The sequence below is a fragment of the Amphibalanus amphitrite genome, unplaced genomic scaffold, assembly GCF_019059575.1.
Source record: "Amphibalanus amphitrite isolate SeventyFive unplaced genomic scaffold, NRLGWU_Aamphi_draft 000714F_arrow, whole genome shotgun sequence".
NCBI classification, from domain to species: domain Eukaryota; kingdom Metazoa; phylum Arthropoda; class Thecostraca; order Balanomorpha; family Balanidae; genus Amphibalanus; species Amphibalanus amphitrite.
This window is the reverse complement of record NW_024882208.1, coordinates 54,163-72,858: the sequence shown is the minus strand read 5'-3', so window position 1 is coordinate 72,858 and position 18,696 is coordinate 54,163. Positions and strand designations below refer to the sequence as shown.

Here is an 18,696-nt window from a genome sequence, read left to right as displayed (position 1 = left end):
AGCCTATCCTTGATGATATTGTTTCTCACGGGCGAAATCGGCGCAGTGCGATTTTAAAAATTTATTGCGTTTGGTAGGTGCTTTTATTTTGAATTTGCGATTTTTGTACGCTCTACAAAAACCATCGGTGAAAGAAAGTAATCTTATGTGAAAGTGCTTGTGATATGTCATTGCTTTCATAGGGTTCCAATTACCGTGCACGGGAAACAAAGGCCGCAAAGGCCTTTCAGTTTGCGGTGGCTGACGGCTACACAACTTGAACTCACCATTGAACTCGCCATTGCACGCCACGCAGTGGTACATTCAGCGTAAATTCATATTGGAAGGTAACTGCGGCAAGGCACAATGTTCACTTGGCTCCACATACATTTTTCAGGTTTTGAATAGGTATTTCTCACATTTTGAGCTTAGAGGTTTCATTGTAATTATGTCTAAATTGTCGTAGTTTTGATCTAACGTGCTGTATTTCAGGAACGTCGGGCCCTCACCATGTCTGTGATGTTTGCGCCGCCCGCCCCCGGGCAGCAGCAGAGGGGTGGCCGACCTCCACCCACTGCCCAGCAAATTCAGAAGGTGTGAGAAAGCATCAATTTCTGCCAATATCACCCGGGCTCTTTGATTTGCCAAATTTGAGACCTTATATTTGAAAGTATATTGCACAATAATTATGATAAGTTTTTTAGATAAAATGCCTTTATCATGTTCATTGTGAGCCAATGCTTCATTTCACAGTTTGTTGATGATTACTAGCATGTGGTTAATGACACCTATGATTTTCACAGCCTCATTTTCACTGATCCTTGGGCTGTATGTTTCAGCTGCTGGATGAGAACAGCCAGCTGATCCAGACAATCCAGGAGTGTCAGAACAAGGGGAAGATGCAGGAGGTGCATCAGTACCAGCAGCTGCTGCACCGCAACCTGGTCTACCTGGCCTCCATCGCTGACTCGTCACAGAACATCCAGAGCCTGCTACCCGTGAGTGGCCATTGACACAGGGTACATCTTCCTCTTCACAGCACTCTGTGGGATCACTTGGCTTAAACTGTCCAGCCAGCCTTTACAGAAGATAGCCAGATGGGACTGAAATATGATTATGCACCAAACAGGAGCCCAGTTGGACATGAAATGTGCCTCAAGCTGGCTCCCATATGGTGCCCTAAACATATTACACAGACAGTGCTTTGATAGGGCAGTGTATGGGAAGTGCTAGAATATATTTGTATGCTCATGCAGTTGCAGCTGATTTGGAAAGTTTTGACCCATTTTTTGGATACAATGAAGCCTGAAGGAGAAACTTTTTGGCATTAACTTGTGTTTGTTTTACCTCAAAGCTATTTTGGCCCTCACTCCTTGCTGATTTAATGTTGAAACATACTGAACATCAGCTGATAAAACTTAAACCTCAAATGATTATATGGATGGATTGACAAAGCTGGAGCTTACAGTTTGCACATTATTACGCAAAACACGCAAACCCGCAAAAAACGCACGCAGAAAACGCATAGTGTAGCCAGGCTTTAACGCACGGCTGCCGAACCAAAGCGATGGACTGCGGGAAGTTTTTACCGCTGTGTCAGTGCGTTGTGCTTGAGGAGCTTGTGGTGCACCGTGCAAGGCTCAGAAAACCGGCGATTGTGACCTGTGAAATGACGGTGGGGGAGAGGGGGGGATTCGCTCAGTTTTGGGGTTTAGTGTTTTTGAGGAAATCGGGGACACTCATTCAGAGGCGGTATGCATATACCTTCTAGTGGGGGCATAGGTTCACGACGATACAGCATGTAAATTGTGAACGAGTTTCGGGAAAATGATGGATCGTGATTTTTTAACCAGTAACTTGTTTAAATCTAATGCACCTCCAATATGATTTAGATTGAGCCTGACTACGATCGATTTGGTTCCCAGTAGGCAGTGCTGCTCAATAAAGTACACAATCTCCATGTGTTCAGTTGTCGATCTTGTATGGGTCACTGTTCTCTAAGCTCCGCTCAGTATTTCAGCGGCCGGTATAGGCTGTCTCTCCACCTGCTGCGCGTTCCCTGTCCTCCGTCCGTACGCTCACCGTGCTCTGTGTTGCAGCCGCCGCAGCCGCCGGGCGCCCAGCCGGGGGTGTCGCCGGCCGAGGGCGGTGGCCAGCGCGCGCCGCAGTACGCCGCCGGCTACCCGCCGCCGGCCGGCGGGATGATGGCCGGCCGACACCAGGGCCAGTACCGGCCGCAGCAGGCCGGCTACCCGCCGCAGGGACAGCAGGCCTACCCGCCGCAGCAGGTCAGTACCGCTCCGCAACAACGGGAACTGTACTGACACAGGGTCAGTACCGCTCCGGAACAAACGGGAACTGTACTGACACAGGGCCAGTACCGCTCCGGAACAAACGGGAACTGTACTGACACAGGGCCAGTACCGGCCGCAGCAGGTCAGTACCGCTCCGGAACAAACGGGAACTGTACTGGCACAGGGCCAGTACCGGCCGCAGCAGGTCAGTACCGCTCCGGAACAACGGGAACTGTACTGACACAGGGCCAGTACCGCTCCGGAACAAACGGGAACTGTACTGACACAGGGCCAGTACCGCTCCGGAACAAACGGGAACTGTACTGACACAGGGCCAGTACCGGCCGCAGCAGGTCAGTACCGCTCCGGAACAAACGGGAACTGTACTGACACAGGGCCAGTACCGGCCGCAGCAGGTCAGTACCGCTCCGGAACAACGGGAACTGTACTGACACAGGGCCAGTACCGGCCGCAGCAGGTCAGTACCGCTCCGCAACAACGGGAACTGTACTGACACAGGGCCAGTACCGGCCGCAGCAGGTCAGTACCGCTCCGCAACAACGGGAACTGTACTGACACAGGGCCAGTACCGGCCGCAGCAGGTCAGTACCGCTCCGCAACAACGGGAACTGTACTGACACAGGGCCAGTACCGGCCGCAGGGAGAGCAGGCCTACCCGCCGCAGCAGGTCAGTACCGCTCCGGAACAACGGGAACTGTACTGACACAGGGCCAGTACCGGCCGCAGGCCCGCAGCAGGTCAGTACCGCTCCGGAACAACGGGAACTTTACTGACACAGGGCCAGTACCGCTCCGGAACAAACGGGAACTGTACTGACACAGGGCCAGTACCGGCCGCAGGGACAGCAGGCCTACCCGCCGCAGCAGGTCAGTACCGCTCTGCAACAACGGGAACTGTACTGACACAGGGCCAGTACCGGCCGCAGCAGGCCAGTACCGCTCCGCAACAACGGGAACTGTACTGACACAGGGACAGTACCGCCCCGGAACAAACGGGAACTATAACGACACAGGGTCAGTACCGGCCGCAACAGGTCAGTACCGCTCCGGAACAACGGGAACTATACTGACACAGGGCCAGTACCGCTCCGGAACAAACGGGAACTGTACTGACACAGGACCAGTACCGGCCGCAGCAGGTCAGTACCGCTCCGGAACAAACGGGAACTGTACTGACACAGGGCCAGTACCGGCCGCAGCAGGTCAGTACCGCTCCGCAACAACGGGAACTGTACTGACACAGGGCCAGTACCGGCCGCAGCAGGTCAGTACCGCTCCGCAACAACGGGAACTGTACTGACACAGGGCCAGTACCGGCCGCAGCAGGTCAGTACCGCTCCGGAACAAACGGGAACTATACTGACACAGGGTCAGTACCGCTCCGGAACAAACGGGAACTGTACTGACACAGGGTCAGTACCGCTCCGGAACAAACGGGAACTGTACTGACACAGGGCCAGTACCGGCCGCAGGGACAGCAGGCCTACCCGCCGCAGCAGGTCAGTACCGCTCCGGAACAACGGGAACTGTACTGACACAGGGCCAGTACCGGCCGCAGGCCCGCAGCAGGTCAGTACCGCTCCGGAACAACGGGAACTTTACTGACACAGGGCCAGTACCGCTCCGGAACAAACGGGAACTGTACTGACACAGGGCCAGTACCGCTCCGGAACAAACGGGAACTGTACTGACACAGGGCCAGTACCCGCCGCAGCAGGTCTGTACCGCTCCGGAACAAACGGGAACTATACTGACACAGGGTCAGTACCGCTCCGGAACAAACGGGAACTGTACTGACACAGGGCCAGTACCGCTCCGGAACAAACGGGAACTGTACTGACACAGGGCCAGTACCGGCCGCAGGCCCGCAGCAGGTCAGTACCGCTCCGCAACAAACGGGAACTATACTGACACAGGGTTAGTACCGGCCGCAGGGACGGCAGGCCTACCTGACGCAGCAGTTCAGTACCGCGGCTCCGGATAGGACGGTACCGCTCCTGTGACTGTGCAATGTGCATTAGCCGCAATAGCTTCAAATGCAGGTCGCAGCAGGACTTTGCCGATCTCGGATGGGCAGCAAAAGCTCAGTAGATCAGTACCGCTAAAAAAGAACATGGAAGCAGCCTGCGGGTCGGTGCCGACTTTAGCATCTGATGGGGCGAACCAGCACACGACGCTGTCTGCGTCCAGCTCAGGCGGCGGTCGGATTAGTACTCGCCCTAATAAGATCAATGTAGTCAGCTTATATTGTATATTTCCGGACCACGGTTATTTGTTTGTAGCTGCCACTCACCCTCAGCATATTGTTGGGTGCCGCAATCGTAGCGTCTTCCAGTAGGTGCACTTGGCGTGGTTTCTGACTGGCGGCTGCCCGGCAGGGCTACGGCTACGGTGGCCAGGCGGGCGGCTACGGGTCCGGCTACCAGGCCGGCTACCAGGGCCAGCAGATGTACGGCTACGGCCAGACGGCGCCGGCGGCCGGCCAGCAGCCGCCCGGCGCGCAGTACGGCCAGTACGGCCAGCAGCCGCCCGGCCAGCCGGCCGCCTACTACGGACAGCACGGCTACCAGCACCAGCCGGGCGGCGGCTACCAGTACCCGGCGGCCAGCGCGGCCGGCCGGCCCGACCAGGCGCGACACGCCGCGCCGCCGCAGCCGCAGCCGCAGGCTCAGCAGCCGCCGCAGCAGCAACAGCAGCCTCAGTCTCAGCAGGCGCAGCAGCAGCAGCCGGGAGCCCAGCAGCACCCGCAGCAGCAGCAGGGTCCGCAGCCGTCTCCTCAGCAGCAACAGCAGCAGCAGCAGCCAGGACAACATCCTCAGCAGCCGCAACAGCAGCAGCAGCAGCATCCACAGCAGCAACAGCAACAACAGCCTGGACAACATCCTCAGCAACAGCAGCACCCACAACAGCAGCAGTCTGGGCAGCACCCACAGCAACAGCAGCCAGGACAGCACCCGCAGCAACAGCAGCAGCAGCCAGGGCAACACCCGCAGCAACAGCAGCAGCAGCCAGGACAGCACCCGCAGCAGCCGCCCCACTCTCAGGCTCAGCCCCCGCAGCAGCCGTCTCCCGCTGCGCAGCAGTCTCCACAGCAGCAGCAGCAGGCCCAGCCGCCCCAGCCGTCGCCGCAGCAGTCTCAGCAACACCAGCCTCCGCAGCAAACCCCGCAGCAACACCAGCCTCCGCAGCAGCAGCAGCAGCAGCAGCCCCCACCCCAGCAGCAGCAGCAGGCTCCGCCGCAGCAGCCGCCGGCGCCGCCTCAGTCGGCTCCGCAGCAGGCGCAGCCGTCTCCGCAGCCGCCGCAGGCCGCCACCTCTCCCCACCCGCCGGTGCGCAGCCCGCAGCAGCCGCCGCCGCAGCCGAGTCCGCAGCCGGCCGCTCAGCAGCCGCCGCAGCAGCAGGGCTCGCCGCAGTCCGCGCTGCCACCGGCGTCCACCCCGCAGCCGCAGCCGCGCCCGGTGGCCACTCCGAGTCCGACGATGGCGTCAGCGCCGAGCCCGCACCTGCCGGCTCCCTACCCGCCCGGCCAGCGCTCTGCCTCGCCGTACCAGCAGGGTTACCCGGGTCCGTACCCGGGCCAGCCGGCGCCCGGACAGCACTACCCGGCTGGGGCGCACGGTGCTCCGGCTCCCTACCCGCCGGCCTCCCAGCCGCCGTACACGGCCACCAGCCAGCCGGCGCCGGCCGCCGGCGGGCCCGGCCCGGCGCCCTACCCGACCAGCTCTCAGGCGGGTCACGCGGCCGGCTCCCCGTACCCGGCCAGCAGCCAGCCGGCGGCCCACTCGGCGCCGGCCGGCGGCCCGGCCGTCTCCAGCGCGGCGCCGGCGCCCTACCCTGCCGCCTCGGCGGCGCACGTGGCCGGCGCCGGCGGCCAGTACGCGGTCAGCGGCGGCCAGGCGCCCTACAGCGCCGCCGGCGGCGCCCACTACCAGCCGGCGTACGCGCCGCCAGTGGCGGCCGGCGGCCAGCCGGGCCAGTCGTACCACTACCCGGGCCCGCCGCAGGGCCAGTACCCGCCGCACGCGCCGTACTCGTACCCGCCGGCGGCGCAGCAGTACCCGGGGTACCACCACCAGCAGTACCAGTACCGGCCGGCGGCCCCGGGCGCGCCGCCGGCCGGCCAGCCCGGCCAGTACGGCTACCCGCCCTACCAGCACTGAGCGGCGGCGGAGCACAGCGACCGACACCACGGCTCACCCACCGTGAACAGGTGTGTACGGCCGGTTCATCCGCCGGGGCGTGGAGTGAGGGCTCCCTGAGGGTTTGAGAGCCGAAAGTGGCGGCGGTGGGCGGGGACGCGCGCGGATGGTCGCTCAGTTGAGCGCGTCTCCCTGGTCTCGGCCCGTCTCCAGTCGGGATTCCGCTGCTATGGAAGTCGGAGACCCCTTCTGTGAGCCGGCGATGGCGCCAGAGGTGTGTAGGGATGAGTTCTGATAGCAGTCCAACGCGGACTTGCGTAGATGCATGGAATGATAGCGGTAATTTTAAGGTCTGTCTCACTTTTCATTCGGACTGTCTTTATTTGAGTTTTTTAAGCCATGCTGGCGTATGGCCGTTTTGGCGTGCCTGCTTTTGCTTTCTGTAAATGGCTGAATGTTTCGTACCTATTTTCGACGTATTTCTCGGTTGCTAGGTTGATGAGCTGTAGAGATAGAGAGGGTCGTTGTCTGGAATCCATCGGTAAGGGCGTAGCGCGATCTATTTCATTCATTCTGAACTCGTTTTCGGTAAGATGCAGTACCATGTTTGACAGCTCAGTGCAAGTGGTGTTACGCAATGTCCGGTTCAAACTCTGGCAGCCTTCGGAAACTGGTATCCAAATTGTGCTGGCTGTCATCATTACTTGTCACCACGCAGTTTACACATAGATGTATTGTCCGTAATAAATAGAGGTCGAACACAATGTCTAGTCAGGCACTGAACAACATAACACGATATGGCCGTCAACAGCAATGATTGGCCAGTTCTAGCACTCTGGTTACAGAGCGGGGCTGTCCCCCGACGCTAAGCGGCAGCCCGCTCAGATCTATTGTCTCTCAATAATAACCAACGTTCCTCTCACTTCTAATCTCAGTCGCACAATCTCACTGTTTGGCTCGCTGTGTACGACCGTACCTATGTGACATCTCGGGAATAGTTCGCGCTGTGGCACGGCCGGGGAAGACCCCAGGAAAGTGTCTCGGTGCGTCACTGGCTAAAATTCGCATCACCAGCGTCACTCCGTCACATCACCGTCACATTAGCCAGCGTCATCGCTTCGCCGCGTCACTATCACTCGGTCACGTCACGGCGCGCGTTACGCCTCAGCCTCGACGGCCGGCAGCGGCTCCGTGTCTTTGAACGAGGCCATGCTGGTCTCCATCCAGTACTGGTTGGCAGCCAGCGTGTCGAAGGCGCGGGCGGGAGCGGGGGCGGCCGGCCGGGCGCACTGCTGCCGCCCGGAGACTCCGACCAGCCGCCAGACGCCCGATCCGGAGCGGCACAGCAGTGGGGCGCCGGGCAGCTCCGCCGACTGCGGGTACAGACAGTCGGGACAGGGTCAGTGCGGGGTTCAACGGCACAGCAGCGGGGCGCCGGGCAGCTCCGCCGACTGCGGGCACAAGGCGGGTCAGCGCGGGGCACAGAACAGTGCAGCACGGGCTAGAGACAGGCCACTCGAGGCACATAACCGTAAAACGGCGAGCACAGATAGGTCAGCACAGGACGACACAGCGGGGCAAAGAAGATACAGAAGCCGCCTGCACAGAACACAAGCTGAGATTACGTCGTACGAGGCTGAGCACGAAATGCAGGGAAAGGCATAACAATCTGAGTGATTTCGTGATTGACGACTCGGCTGTATTCTCACCTGGCAGAGGTGGTCTGTGCGCGGTGAGAGGGCGGTCACCGTGACCGGCTCCGTCTCGTTAGAGGAGTCCGCCCGGCTGAGGTTCACCGTCAGAGGAACGTACCGCAGCTGCCCGTCTGAGGAGGGTCAGAGGAGCGCGGTGTCAGTGGGCTGGCAGTGGGGAGCTCAGAGGGGTGAGACTCGTGGAGAGGCCGTCCTCTGACGCTTCCTCTACGTGCTATAAATTCGCTGATCTCCCTCTCCCAAAAAGACTTCCAACTTCCATTGAACTACTTTCATTGAAAACGACTGCTCCTACCAGTGTCATCCCGTAGTAACTCTACCCCGTCCCTTTCCCTGCCGTCCGTTGCGCCCAACCAGTTCCAGTATTTCCATCCCGTTCTGCCCAATCCTCCCTTCCCCGTCCGTGCGGCCCTCTCACCTGTGCTGTTCCATCCGAGTGTGAAGCAGGGTCCGATCGGTCCGCCCTCGGCCGCTCCTGTCTCGGCGGCACAGACCGGTCGCACCTGGTCAGAATCCTCTGTGGGCCGCGCCAGTCGCAGCAGCGTTACACCGCTGCCCTTGACGGGAGAGCGCACCATGCCCGAGATGCGGCGACGCTGCAGGTGCGGCGGCGAGCTGCCGGCGCGGGCCGAGCCGAGCACGGCGCGCCACCGGGTCCGCGGCCGGCTGCGGGGGGAGGGGAGGGTCAGTGGGCCATAGAGACACAAGGGAGGAAGAGAGGGAGGGTCCCCCACCGGGTCTGAGACGATATAGTCCCTGTGCCCTTACAGAGACCTGTGTAGAGTGTACTGAGTACTGACGTCGGCGGCCGAGACCAGCCATTGGTTGTGGATCATGGTGGCCTGTGTAGAGTGTACTGACCCTTTGAAGCAGTCGGCGGCCGAGACCAGCCATTGGTTGTGGATCAGAGTGGCCTGTGTAGAGTGTACTGACCCTTTGAAGCAGTCGGCGGCCGAGACCAGCCACTGGTTGTGGATCAGAGTGGCGTCACAGAGATGATGGCCGTCCCGCACCAGGCGCGCCTGCCACGGGAAGTCTGCGGCGGCAGCGGGCGCAGTGCGCTTCTTCTGCAGGGGAGTCTGACCGGGCGCCAGACCGCACTCTGTCGACACATAGTCACAGTCACAGTCACAACTCACAGTATCCTGTGAGGGAGTCTGACCAGTCATATCTATTGGGTCTTATTTCGGGGACACGGCCAGTCGGCCAATCGCAGACTCCAGTCACAACTACTCCCAGATTTTCCAGTCTGGACTGGACGAACAAGTCAGCTCTCGTGACACAATGGTAGACGTCAGAGTTAGATCGGTGCCATCAACTGGAAACGTGAGAAAGTGGGCCGGAAATATTACAGTTCTCGTAAACCTTCCGCGCATGTGACGTGGAAGATTGAACACACCGATACCGTCTCAACATAACGCGAATCTGCTTTCCGGGATCGTGATAATAGTCACGATTCGAGCCACATTCGAGCCCTTGTAAACAGGACATTAGCAGGGACATTAGCACGACTCTACTCTGTACGATGGTCCAGCGATCACAATGGAAGGTCATCGTGGGTGTTTCACGGTCAGGGAGCAATCACAATCGAAGGTAGTATGGACTATACAAGGGAGGGGGGGGGGGGAGTCACGGCATGGTGAACCACGTGACTCCCGACACTGTGAGTGGAGGATCCAGGAACTCACAGAATACAGGTGAATTTATCGTAATGAACCCGTCAAGTGTTGGAAGCAAACTGTTGGAAGAAGTCGGGCTTGTTTGAAAATAAATACGGCCAATCCAAAAGGGTTAAAAGAGAGTTCCTCTGGGGCCGATGCAAGGTAATGTATTGGTTCCTGTGATAGCATTCGATAAGTTAGGCTCACCGTATACAGCTATATGAGTCGAGCCGGGATATGATGGTCTGATAGGGCCGTGGGAGGTCTGTAGGGACCGTTCGGGGGGGGGGGGGGGACTCAACAGACCTAGCTCGGAGCAGCGGACAAACACGCCCTGCTCGGAGGGACACTCGGCCGGCTGGAACGTGCTGGCGCCCTGTGAGAGGCCGCGCAGCTGCACGAACGCCGCCGTCGAGTTGGCCGTCTCCTCTCCCTCCTCCTCCTCTGTAACTGGCCGCGACTCCACCAGCTCCGTCTTCCTGCGGACGCGGAATGGAGGGATATAAATCGAGTGTCGATAATTGGATACGGAATGCGTCAGGTCGGCCACTGAGTATCGATGCCGTCAGTTAACATACGGCACACGCATATACACACCTTAAAGTTACTGCACACACAAGCTTGATGCTACCCTGAATTCTGATATCACGTGAACTCACTATCCTAACTGCACAGCAAAGAGGAAGAGGAAGATAACAGCCCCGGTATCAGAGCACATCCCCACCCGATCTCTGCGCGCGTCTCCCCGCTGTATACCTGTAGGAGAGCAGCGCGCAGGCGGTGCTGAGGTTGGACAGCGGCCCGGCCGGGACGGTACCGGCCGCCGCCGCCGTCTCGTTAGTCGTTGCGGCGCAGATGTAGTGCTGCCGGCCCCAGCCGTTATAGGTGAGGAAGCCCTGCACGGAGCCGGGCCGGACAGCGTCTGTCGTCGGCTCGGCGGCGTCCAGACTCACTGTGGAGGACAAACATAATTGGGAGTGAGTGGTCACAGAACGGCATATGACAGTGCACACGGCAAGCAAGCTACGTAAGACCACAGCAATACTGATAGTACCACAGTGAAGACTGCGATAACGTATGTAACGCTAACACAGGAGACTGCGATAGCGTATGTGGCACTAACACCATTGGTGGAGACTGCAATAACGTTTGTAACGCTAGCACAGCGGAGACTGCAACAACACATGTAACGCTAGCACCACAGTGGAGACTTCAATAACGTATGTAACACTAACACCACAGTTGAGACTAACAGCAGCAGAGACTGCAATAACGCATGTAACGCTAAGACACAAAGGAGACTGCAATAACGCATGCTAACACACAGTGGAGACTGCAATAGCGTATGTAATAGTAGCACCACAGCAGAGACTGCAATAACGCATGCAGCGCTACCACAGTGGAAACTGCCATTCAGCAGAAGGCCAGGCGGATAACATAACAGCCCCTAAGGCCCGAAATTCCCGTCCCTCTCTGTACTCACGGCAGCCGCGCTCGTCTCCGGCCAGCGCGCAGTCGGCCTGTCCGTCGCAGAGCGCCGCGGCCGGCACACAGCTGCGCTCACCGGCACACCTCACCAGGCCCGGAGGACAGGCCGGGCAGGCGGCCTCGTCACTAGCGTCCGGACAGTCGACCACGCCGTCACAGACCCGGTCCGCGCGGCCGGCCAGCTCCAGCTCCCGCACACAGCCTGAGGGGGCAGGTCAGAGGTCACAGGTCACAGACGGTCCGCCCGGCCGGCCAGCTCCAGCTCCCGCACACAGCCTGCGGGTCAGAGGTCAGAGTTCAGAGGATAGAGGTCAGAAGTCAGAGGTCAGGGAGGACAAACTTTCCGACATTGAAGGTCTTCCAGAAGAGATAAAGGAAAAATGGTTGAAAATCAGCAAGATCGAAACATGAGGTCAAGGTCAGCAGCGAAAGAAAAAGCAAGAAGCAAAAAATCATCGAGGTCTGTCAGCTCAACCGGTAAACTAACGCAACTAGAACAAGGTTCAGTCAAGAGTGTCAAGTCACAGTCGTCGGGAAGTGTCCTAAAATACATGAAGACAAACAGCGGATGACTGACCGACTGACCAACTGACTGACTGACTGACTGACTGACTGACTGACTGACCGACTGACTGACCGACTGACTGACTGAGGGACCGTGTCAGCGGCTGTACCCACCGGGCCTGGAGAGGCACTGCTGCTCGCCGCGCGCCGGGAAGTTGTCACAGATCAGCCGGTCGGCGAACTGGGACGGCAGCCGGGCGTTGCACTGCGAGTAGAAGTCGTGGCAGAAGTCCCGACAGGGCAGCACCAGCTGGTCGGACAGGCAGGCGGGCTGCAGCAGCTGACAGACGAAATCGTGCGCCAGACGGAAACACTCCGAGTCGACCACCTCCCTGCCGACGGGCGAGATGGCACAGGTCAGATGGGAGGGGTCAGATGAGAGGGTCAGATGACAGATATCAGCGGTGGGGATGTCAGATGGGGGTCAGAAAAATGAGGTCGGAGAGAAGGTTTCAGCGGTAGGGGTCAGATAGCAGGCCAGCGGTAGCAGTCACATTTGGGCAGGAGGGAGGTCAACGGTTTGGTTCAAACGACAAGTCATCGTCGGAGGCAAGGGTCATAATACGGTCATGTCAAAGGCCAGTGGAAGAAAATAGTGCGAGTAAGAGGCAAATTTTAGGTTAGATGGTAATATGACAACAAAGGTCATGCGAGGAAAAAGGTGAAACACGAAAGACAAAAAGCTGAATGGAGAAACGGAACAGCGGCGTCTAAATGCAACAAGAAATGCAAAACGTGAGCAATTAGAGCTGGTGCGAGACTTCCGGCCGGCATGTTATTCACCGCGGCGAGAGTGAATTGGCTTTATTACGTCTCTGAGAGCGTTCCAGCCGCCGAGAGCCGGCTGCGCGTTTTGCAATCCAAACAGCGCTCCGGCCGGCCGGCATTGTGTCACGCGCTCGGTACGGCTCGGAACGTGACCCGGCGAGTTCGGCGCACCGTCCGCGGCCGCCGCGAAAGCGTGACGGCCGATCAGCCGTGACCCGAGGTCAGAGGAGGCTGTGTTAGCGGGCCGAGGTGGCAGAGACGGCCGGCCGGTCACACCCGGCTGAAAGGAGCCGCTCGGCGCGGGTAGAACTCACCGGAACGAGATCAGGTGCTCGTCGATCTCGCGCAGGTCGACGTGTCCGAGCACGTTGGGGTACGAGGTCATGTTGTAGGGCATGTGGGCGCAGAAGGAGACCTCGAGGGGCTCGCACTGGCGCGGCTGCGGCGTGGCGGGCTCGGCGAGCTCGGCGGGCCGCGGCGTGGTCGGCTCCTCGGCCGGCGGGTCCGGCGGCAGCGACTCCATCACACCCACACGCTCTGCGGGCAGACAAAAGTGAGTTGTACGGTATCCACAATTAGCACCTTTATGCCGGAATAAGCGGTAGACACCTTAGCAAACAAATCAGACGAGCAAAGAATCACAGATCATTTGCGGTCTGATAGTTTACTGAACGGTATCCAGGCTGACCGAGACGATTTCACCAAGTCACCCTTTATTATGAGGCTACCCTGGCCGGTTTCTTATCCTGAATCATGAGGCTGTCGTGGTCGGTCTCTTACCCTGAATCATGAGGCTATCGTGGTCGGTCTCTTACCCTGAATCATGAGGCTGTCGTGGTCGATCTCGTACTGGCTCAGCACGCGACCCTGCCTCAGCTCCTCTGCCAGGATGATGTACAAATCCCCGGCGTCCACCGGGATCTTCCGCGTGTCCACGCGCACGTTAAAGTGGACGATGAGGTCCTCCTCCGGGTGGCTGTGGACAAATCGCAAAATTATCGATCAGCTGAGCATTAAGGGTTACAGCGTGACGACCGACACTCAGTGATTCCACTCACCAGGTTACAATGAGGCTACTCGGTCACGGGTTATGACCGTATCGATATGCCATGACTTATTGAAGGGGTTATCAAAGGACATCGCAATAAGTATGCCCCTATCACATAATAATTGGTCCTGTCTGCTTCCATCATGAGATGAGAAATCGTATGTGCGATCCGACACGGCAGTGAAGCGTGAACTTCACAGCGATATTTACTGGAGAGATCCGGGAACCGCGAGATACGGGAGGCGGTCGGCCGGCCGGCAGTGGCGGAGGGTGTGGCTATTAGTTTATTGGCCGTGAAGTGCGGCGATAAGACACACTCCGTGAGCCGGTTGCGCGATCACGGCGTTTCTCTCTCCGGCTCGTTCTCAGCTCAGCCGACCGGTCAGTGTGCCGTGACTTATCAGCTTTCACCGATTATTGCCATCCTAAACCGGTGCGAGTGATGAATAAATTACTCGCCACGTTAATTGATTAGGAAGGTAAATATACCGACTAAGCACCGTAAAACAGCACGTTAATTAACTAATAATTTCATGTCCACCCACTATTCGAACATAAGCAAAATATAAACATTTAGTGGGATCGCAACAAATACGTTTTAACCCTAGAACGCCTAGGGGGGGGGGTGTATCAACCCCCCCCCCCTGAGGTTTTTTTTTCGAAGTGCACGCTAAACGGCTTGTCGTAGCGGGCTGAAATTTTCAATGCCCTCTGGGGCAACCTTTGCGCATCTTTTGCTGAAAAAAAATTGATCGGGTCATGTCAGGTCACGGAGTTATGACGTCATAAGAGGTACAGCTTCTAAATCTTGCGGAACTGATGGCATTAGTGTTCACATGTTCCAAAAATGTTTTTATGGCTTAGGACACGTTCTCCATGATATTGTCAATTCGTGTTTGACCACAGGTTGCGTGCCATCTGCATGGAAACACGGTCTCGTTACGCCTCTGCCCAAATCTGTTGACCTCACAGACGTCACTAAATTTAGACCAATCACTGTCGTTCCTGGTGTGTCCAAGATCGTTGAGCGCATTGTTTATTTGCAACTCAGTGAATATTTTGATGAACATCGACTTTGGTCGGCTACCCAACACGGTTACCGAAAGCTGCACTCCACTGAGACAGCTCTCACCGTTCTGTCAGATTTTATTCTTTCGGCTATGGACGCTTCTGAGATCGTACTTGTTGTTCTGTGTGATCTGTCGAAGGGCTTTGATTTAGTTGACCATGATCTCCTACTTGCTAAGCTCAAGTTATACAACATTGACACCACATGGTTTGAATCGTATCTTTCTGATCACAGTCAGCAGGTGCAGTATCGCGGTGCGGACGGCCAGCTGGTCTGCTCCGATTCACTGCCCATCACGATGGGTGTGTATCAGGGTACAGCTCTGGGTCCAATTTTGTTTTCAATTTTCTGCAACGACCTGGCTCTACATGCTTCTGATGCAACCATCATTCAGTACGCTGATGACGTGCAAATCGCTGTACGCGGTAAAAAGAGCCACTTACCTGAGCTCATTGCTACCATGGAGAACCACCTTGGTGCTCTCGCCGACTGGTTTAGCTCCAACAGGATGAAAATTAACCATTCTAAGACACAGCTCATCGTTCATGGCACAAAAAGAAGTTTGCAAAGCATCCCACCTGTTACGATTAAGTTTGGTTCATCGTTCATCACTGAAAGTCAAACTGTGAAAAATCTTGGACTTACCATGGATCGCTGCCTGAGTTTTGATGATCACATCACTCACCTTGTCGCGAAATCAACTGGCATCCTCATCTCTTTAGCTCACTCTAGACACGTGCTGCCTTCTTGGACGGTCGCGTATGTGGTGAATGCTCTTGTGGTCAGTTCAATACGTTATTGTGTGTCTGTGTATGGCTCATGCAATGATTCCCAGTTGCACCGTGTGCAGAAACTCTTGAATTTCTGCGCACGTGTCATTGGTGGTCGGCGCAAGTATGATCGGGTATCCGATGTACTTCGGCAGCTGGGGTGGCTCTCAGCGAGGCAGCTCGTCAGCTATCATAGGCTGTGTCTGATCAAGACTGCGCTTGATACCCAGTTGCCAGCGGATATTGCAGCGATGCTTTCATATGTGTCGACACCCCACCACACTCGGCAGTCTGGCCAGTTACAGTGCCCACGTGCAAAGACATACTCTGGTGCTAGGCGTCTATCTCATGCCAGTGCGTTATTTAACAGACTGCCCAATGAGCTGCAGTCTCTGTCGCGACCTGCCTTCAAACGACAGCTGAGACTTCTGCTGCTTCGGGAGGTAGGATAGGTTCGTGGAGTGCCATGTCTTATCGCGTGTTTCTCCTCTTCATTTTATGTTATCACTGTTTTATATCTTATGACTTGTATGTGTGACTCGGGCGCTGGAAGAGCCACTTCTCAGTGGATGCAACCACGAATAAACTATGAACTATGAACAGCCTCCGGCCGGATTTTCACAAACTGAGTGCCAACGCCCGAGGTTTCCTGCCGGTGGTACGGACATCGGTTGATGGATCGTGATGAAACTTCCCATGCATGTTGGGGCAAGTATTGGCTATCATATGGTATAAGAAATTTGACCGGGTCAGGTCAGGTCACGGAGCTATGACGTCACAAGAGGAACAGCGTCCGGTACTATTTTTGAAAAGCGCCCGAACCACTATTTTGCTAATTCTTGTCACCTCAATGGGAATATGCAGCAATATTAGCTTCTATAGGGAGCAAATGGACCTCCCAAATCCAAAAATACAATCAGATTTCAAAAATTTAAATTTTGATTTTTCGAATTTCTGCCGCCGACTGTGACCTTGCCGACTTCCGGCGCTCCCAACGTGCCATTTTTAGAGCTAAGGAAACGAAATACATACCAAACGATAGAGAATTGATCAAGGAACACGATAGTGAAGGTTTCAAGTCGATATCTCCCACCGTTTTGCCGCAATCGCCGCCGAAAGTTGAAAAAAGTCTATTTTCCGAAAATTTGACCTTTGACCGGTCAAAAGTAGGTCAAATGTTGACCTAGGACCAAAAAATATACCACCAATCGCGAGATCTCGTTGAGAGCAATCCGTTGGTTTTTTTCCGCTAAGCTCTACGACCTTCCGTTTCGAAACGCCAGGGGGGGGGTCGTAACAACCCCCCCCCCCCCTGGTCGTTTGTGTTATGAGAAATGGCCTGGTCGTGCGAGGGTTAAGCGTTTATGGCACGTGCAACACGAAGGCACAAGAGGTGATGTGTGGGTTGTGGACGAAAAAAGACCGCTGCCTTTGTGCTTGGTTGTAGAAACAAGCCTTACAGCTCAAGTTATTTTTAATCTAGAAGAAACAATTCGGTGAAATTCGCTGTGCAGCCCGTGTTTCACCGCCCACATTGTTCCTGCACCTCAGTGACAGGCGTCGTTCCGCCGTGGTGACACGTGTCCCTTCTTGTGCACTGTGGCACCGTGCCACCACCGGCCGCCAATTAGCAGCTGTCCGGGACCGCTGGCCGCGTACCGCCCGGAAGCCGCCCTCGCAGCCAGTCATGTTCCGGCACCGTCCGCCGGTTTCTCAGTGGCGACCTCCACCCTGTGACCAACACTCTCTCCGCCGCCCACCCCGACAGTACGTGCTGTGATTAATGACACAAAGTGTGTCCGACACCGCACCACACTCCGAGCCGGTCGGCAGAGCGGGCCGATCAGAGGGATGTCCCCACTGTCATTTGTCATCGTGTCTTTGGCGAGAGGGATCAGCGGATGACAAATGAGAGAACTGTTACGGTCGCGCGTGTTAGATAGGTCTCCTTGCTTAACGAGATAGGGTAGAAAGGAAAAGTGAATCAAAATGAGTATTGTTTTTATGTGTAACAGTAAGTCATTTTTTGCGGTGTTTGTTCGATAAATGGGTTTCTTATTTTCTATAAAAAAAAACTAGGAAATGCTGGTTACACATTACGAAGAATCCCACTTCTTTAAAATGATTGCGTAAGTTTGAAAAAATATCAAGGTAAACTAAATTCTCGAACGTGGTTGCATACGGTGTTAGTCAGTAGTTGGTGGCTCTGCTCCGCAGTATACATGAACATAAACAGCAAACATTAACCTTAGCTTGGGTACTAAATTTGCACAATGAGCGAAGCCATAAATATCTACATTAAAGCTGTCCGGTCAGCGTTTTTGTGAATGAACCAGCGACTAACTAACGTTCATTCTCTCTCATTAGCGCGTGCACGCCTCATTTACATAGGCGCTGCTTTCCACGGTGAGAAACGACACGTTTCCTATTCTAACAGAGCACTGTTGTGACTGCGGCCGGCCGGGCAGCCGGCCGTCGTTGGTCGTTAGCTCGGACCGTGTGGCGTTCACCTGACGTTACCGCCCGCACCGGCGCGCTCGCGCTGCCCAGCTGTGAAAGCGGCCAGATATAAATCGCTCCCGAAGTCAATCAGGAGTCGGGGGCGAGCCGGGTCGGCCACCACGCCATTAGTTAGTGATGAATGTGAGCGTGTGAGAGAGTAGAGCACATGTGAGCACGTCTGACCTGGGTCACTAAGGCAGGTCAGGGTAGCACGGTGGACCCTCTGACCCTCTGACCATAGCACCCATCAGCCTGCCCATGATTCCAGGAGTCGACTGGTGCATTATGCCAACATCCTATCCCATCAGTATCATTAGCCTACAACCGAGTCGCCAGGTGTCGTCTGGTCAGGAATCATTTCTTCCCTCTCATCCATTCCTTTCTCTATATGTTACTCACCCGTCCAGTCCGAGGATCTCGGTGCCGGCGAAGGCCGCCTTGAAGATGGAGTGTTTGAAGATGCTGTCGAGCTTGGTGCGGTAGAAGCGCGCCTTTCGGACGTACTCGGCCGTGCTGGGGTCGGCCAGCTGGTCGCTGTAGCTGTCCCCGGAGGTGAGCCGCAGCTGGCCGCGGAACACGCGCAGCTCGTCCACGCGCAGACCGTGCAGATGGTCAGATAAAACTGCGGAGCAACAGGCAGACAGTGGATTAGACGGTTCGGACAAAGTTATACCACAACTGG

The 18,696-nt window shown here is 56.5% G+C and overlaps 2 protein-coding genes across 3 annotated transcripts in view; one reads left to right on the top strand and one right to left on the bottom strand.

Annotated features, from left to right (window-relative positions):
• The first annotated feature begins 489 nt into the window (after positions 1-489).
• LOC122365079 (calcium-binding protein P-like) lies at positions 490-6,453 on the top strand. Its single transcript, XM_043335988.1, has 7 exons — positions 490-573; positions 819-977; positions 2,079-2,267; positions 4,672-4,833; positions 4,969-5,495; positions 5,766-6,021; positions 6,226-6,453. The coding sequence occupies exons 1-7, from the start codon at positions 490-492 to the stop codon at positions 6,451-6,453; spliced, it is 1,605 nt and encodes a 534-aa protein (XP_043191923.1).
• A 555-nt stretch (positions 6,454-7,008) lies between these two features.
• The window catches only part of LOC122365095 (atrial natriuretic peptide-converting enzyme-like), a 32,127-nt gene continuing 20,439 nt past the window's right edge, over positions 7,009-18,696 (bottom strand). For both annotated transcript variants that reach the window (XM_043336020.1, XM_043336021.1), the window contains 11 exons: positions 18,414-18,636; positions 13,441-13,601; positions 12,940-13,162; positions 11,972-12,189; positions 11,289-11,495; positions 10,562-10,757; positions 10,112-10,284; positions 9,078-9,246; positions 8,563-8,810; positions 8,142-8,257; positions 7,009-7,805 (listed from right to left, as the gene is read on the bottom strand). In XM_043336020.1, coding sequence (XP_043191955.1) covers positions 7,590-7,805; positions 8,142-8,257; positions 8,563-8,810; positions 9,078-9,246; positions 10,112-10,284; positions 10,562-10,757; positions 11,289-11,495; positions 11,972-12,189; positions 12,940-13,162; positions 13,441-13,601; positions 18,414-18,636 — 2,150 coding nt within the window. In that variant the 3' untranslated portion in view covers positions 7,009-7,589. The remainder of the gene's footprint in view (positions 7,806-8,141; positions 8,258-8,562; positions 8,811-9,077; positions 9,247-10,111; positions 10,285-10,561; positions 10,758-11,288; positions 11,496-11,971; positions 12,190-12,939; positions 13,163-13,440; positions 13,602-18,413; positions 18,637-18,696) is intronic.

Excerpts from the sequence above, each read along its gene's own strand:
- LOC122365079 (XM_043335988.1), top strand. The coding sequence starts at position 490 with ATGTCTGTGATGTTTGCGCCGCCCGCCCCCGGGCAGCAGCAGAGGGGT. Across the intron at positions 574-818 it reads CTGCCCAGCAAATTCAGAAG|CTGCTGGATGAGAACAGCCA; the intron begins GTGTGAGAAAGC and ends TGTATGTTTCAG. Across the intron at positions 978-2,078 it reads ACATCCAGAGCCTGCTACCC|CCGCCGCAGCCGCCGGGCGC; the intron begins GTGAGTGGCCAT and ends TCTGTGTTGCAG.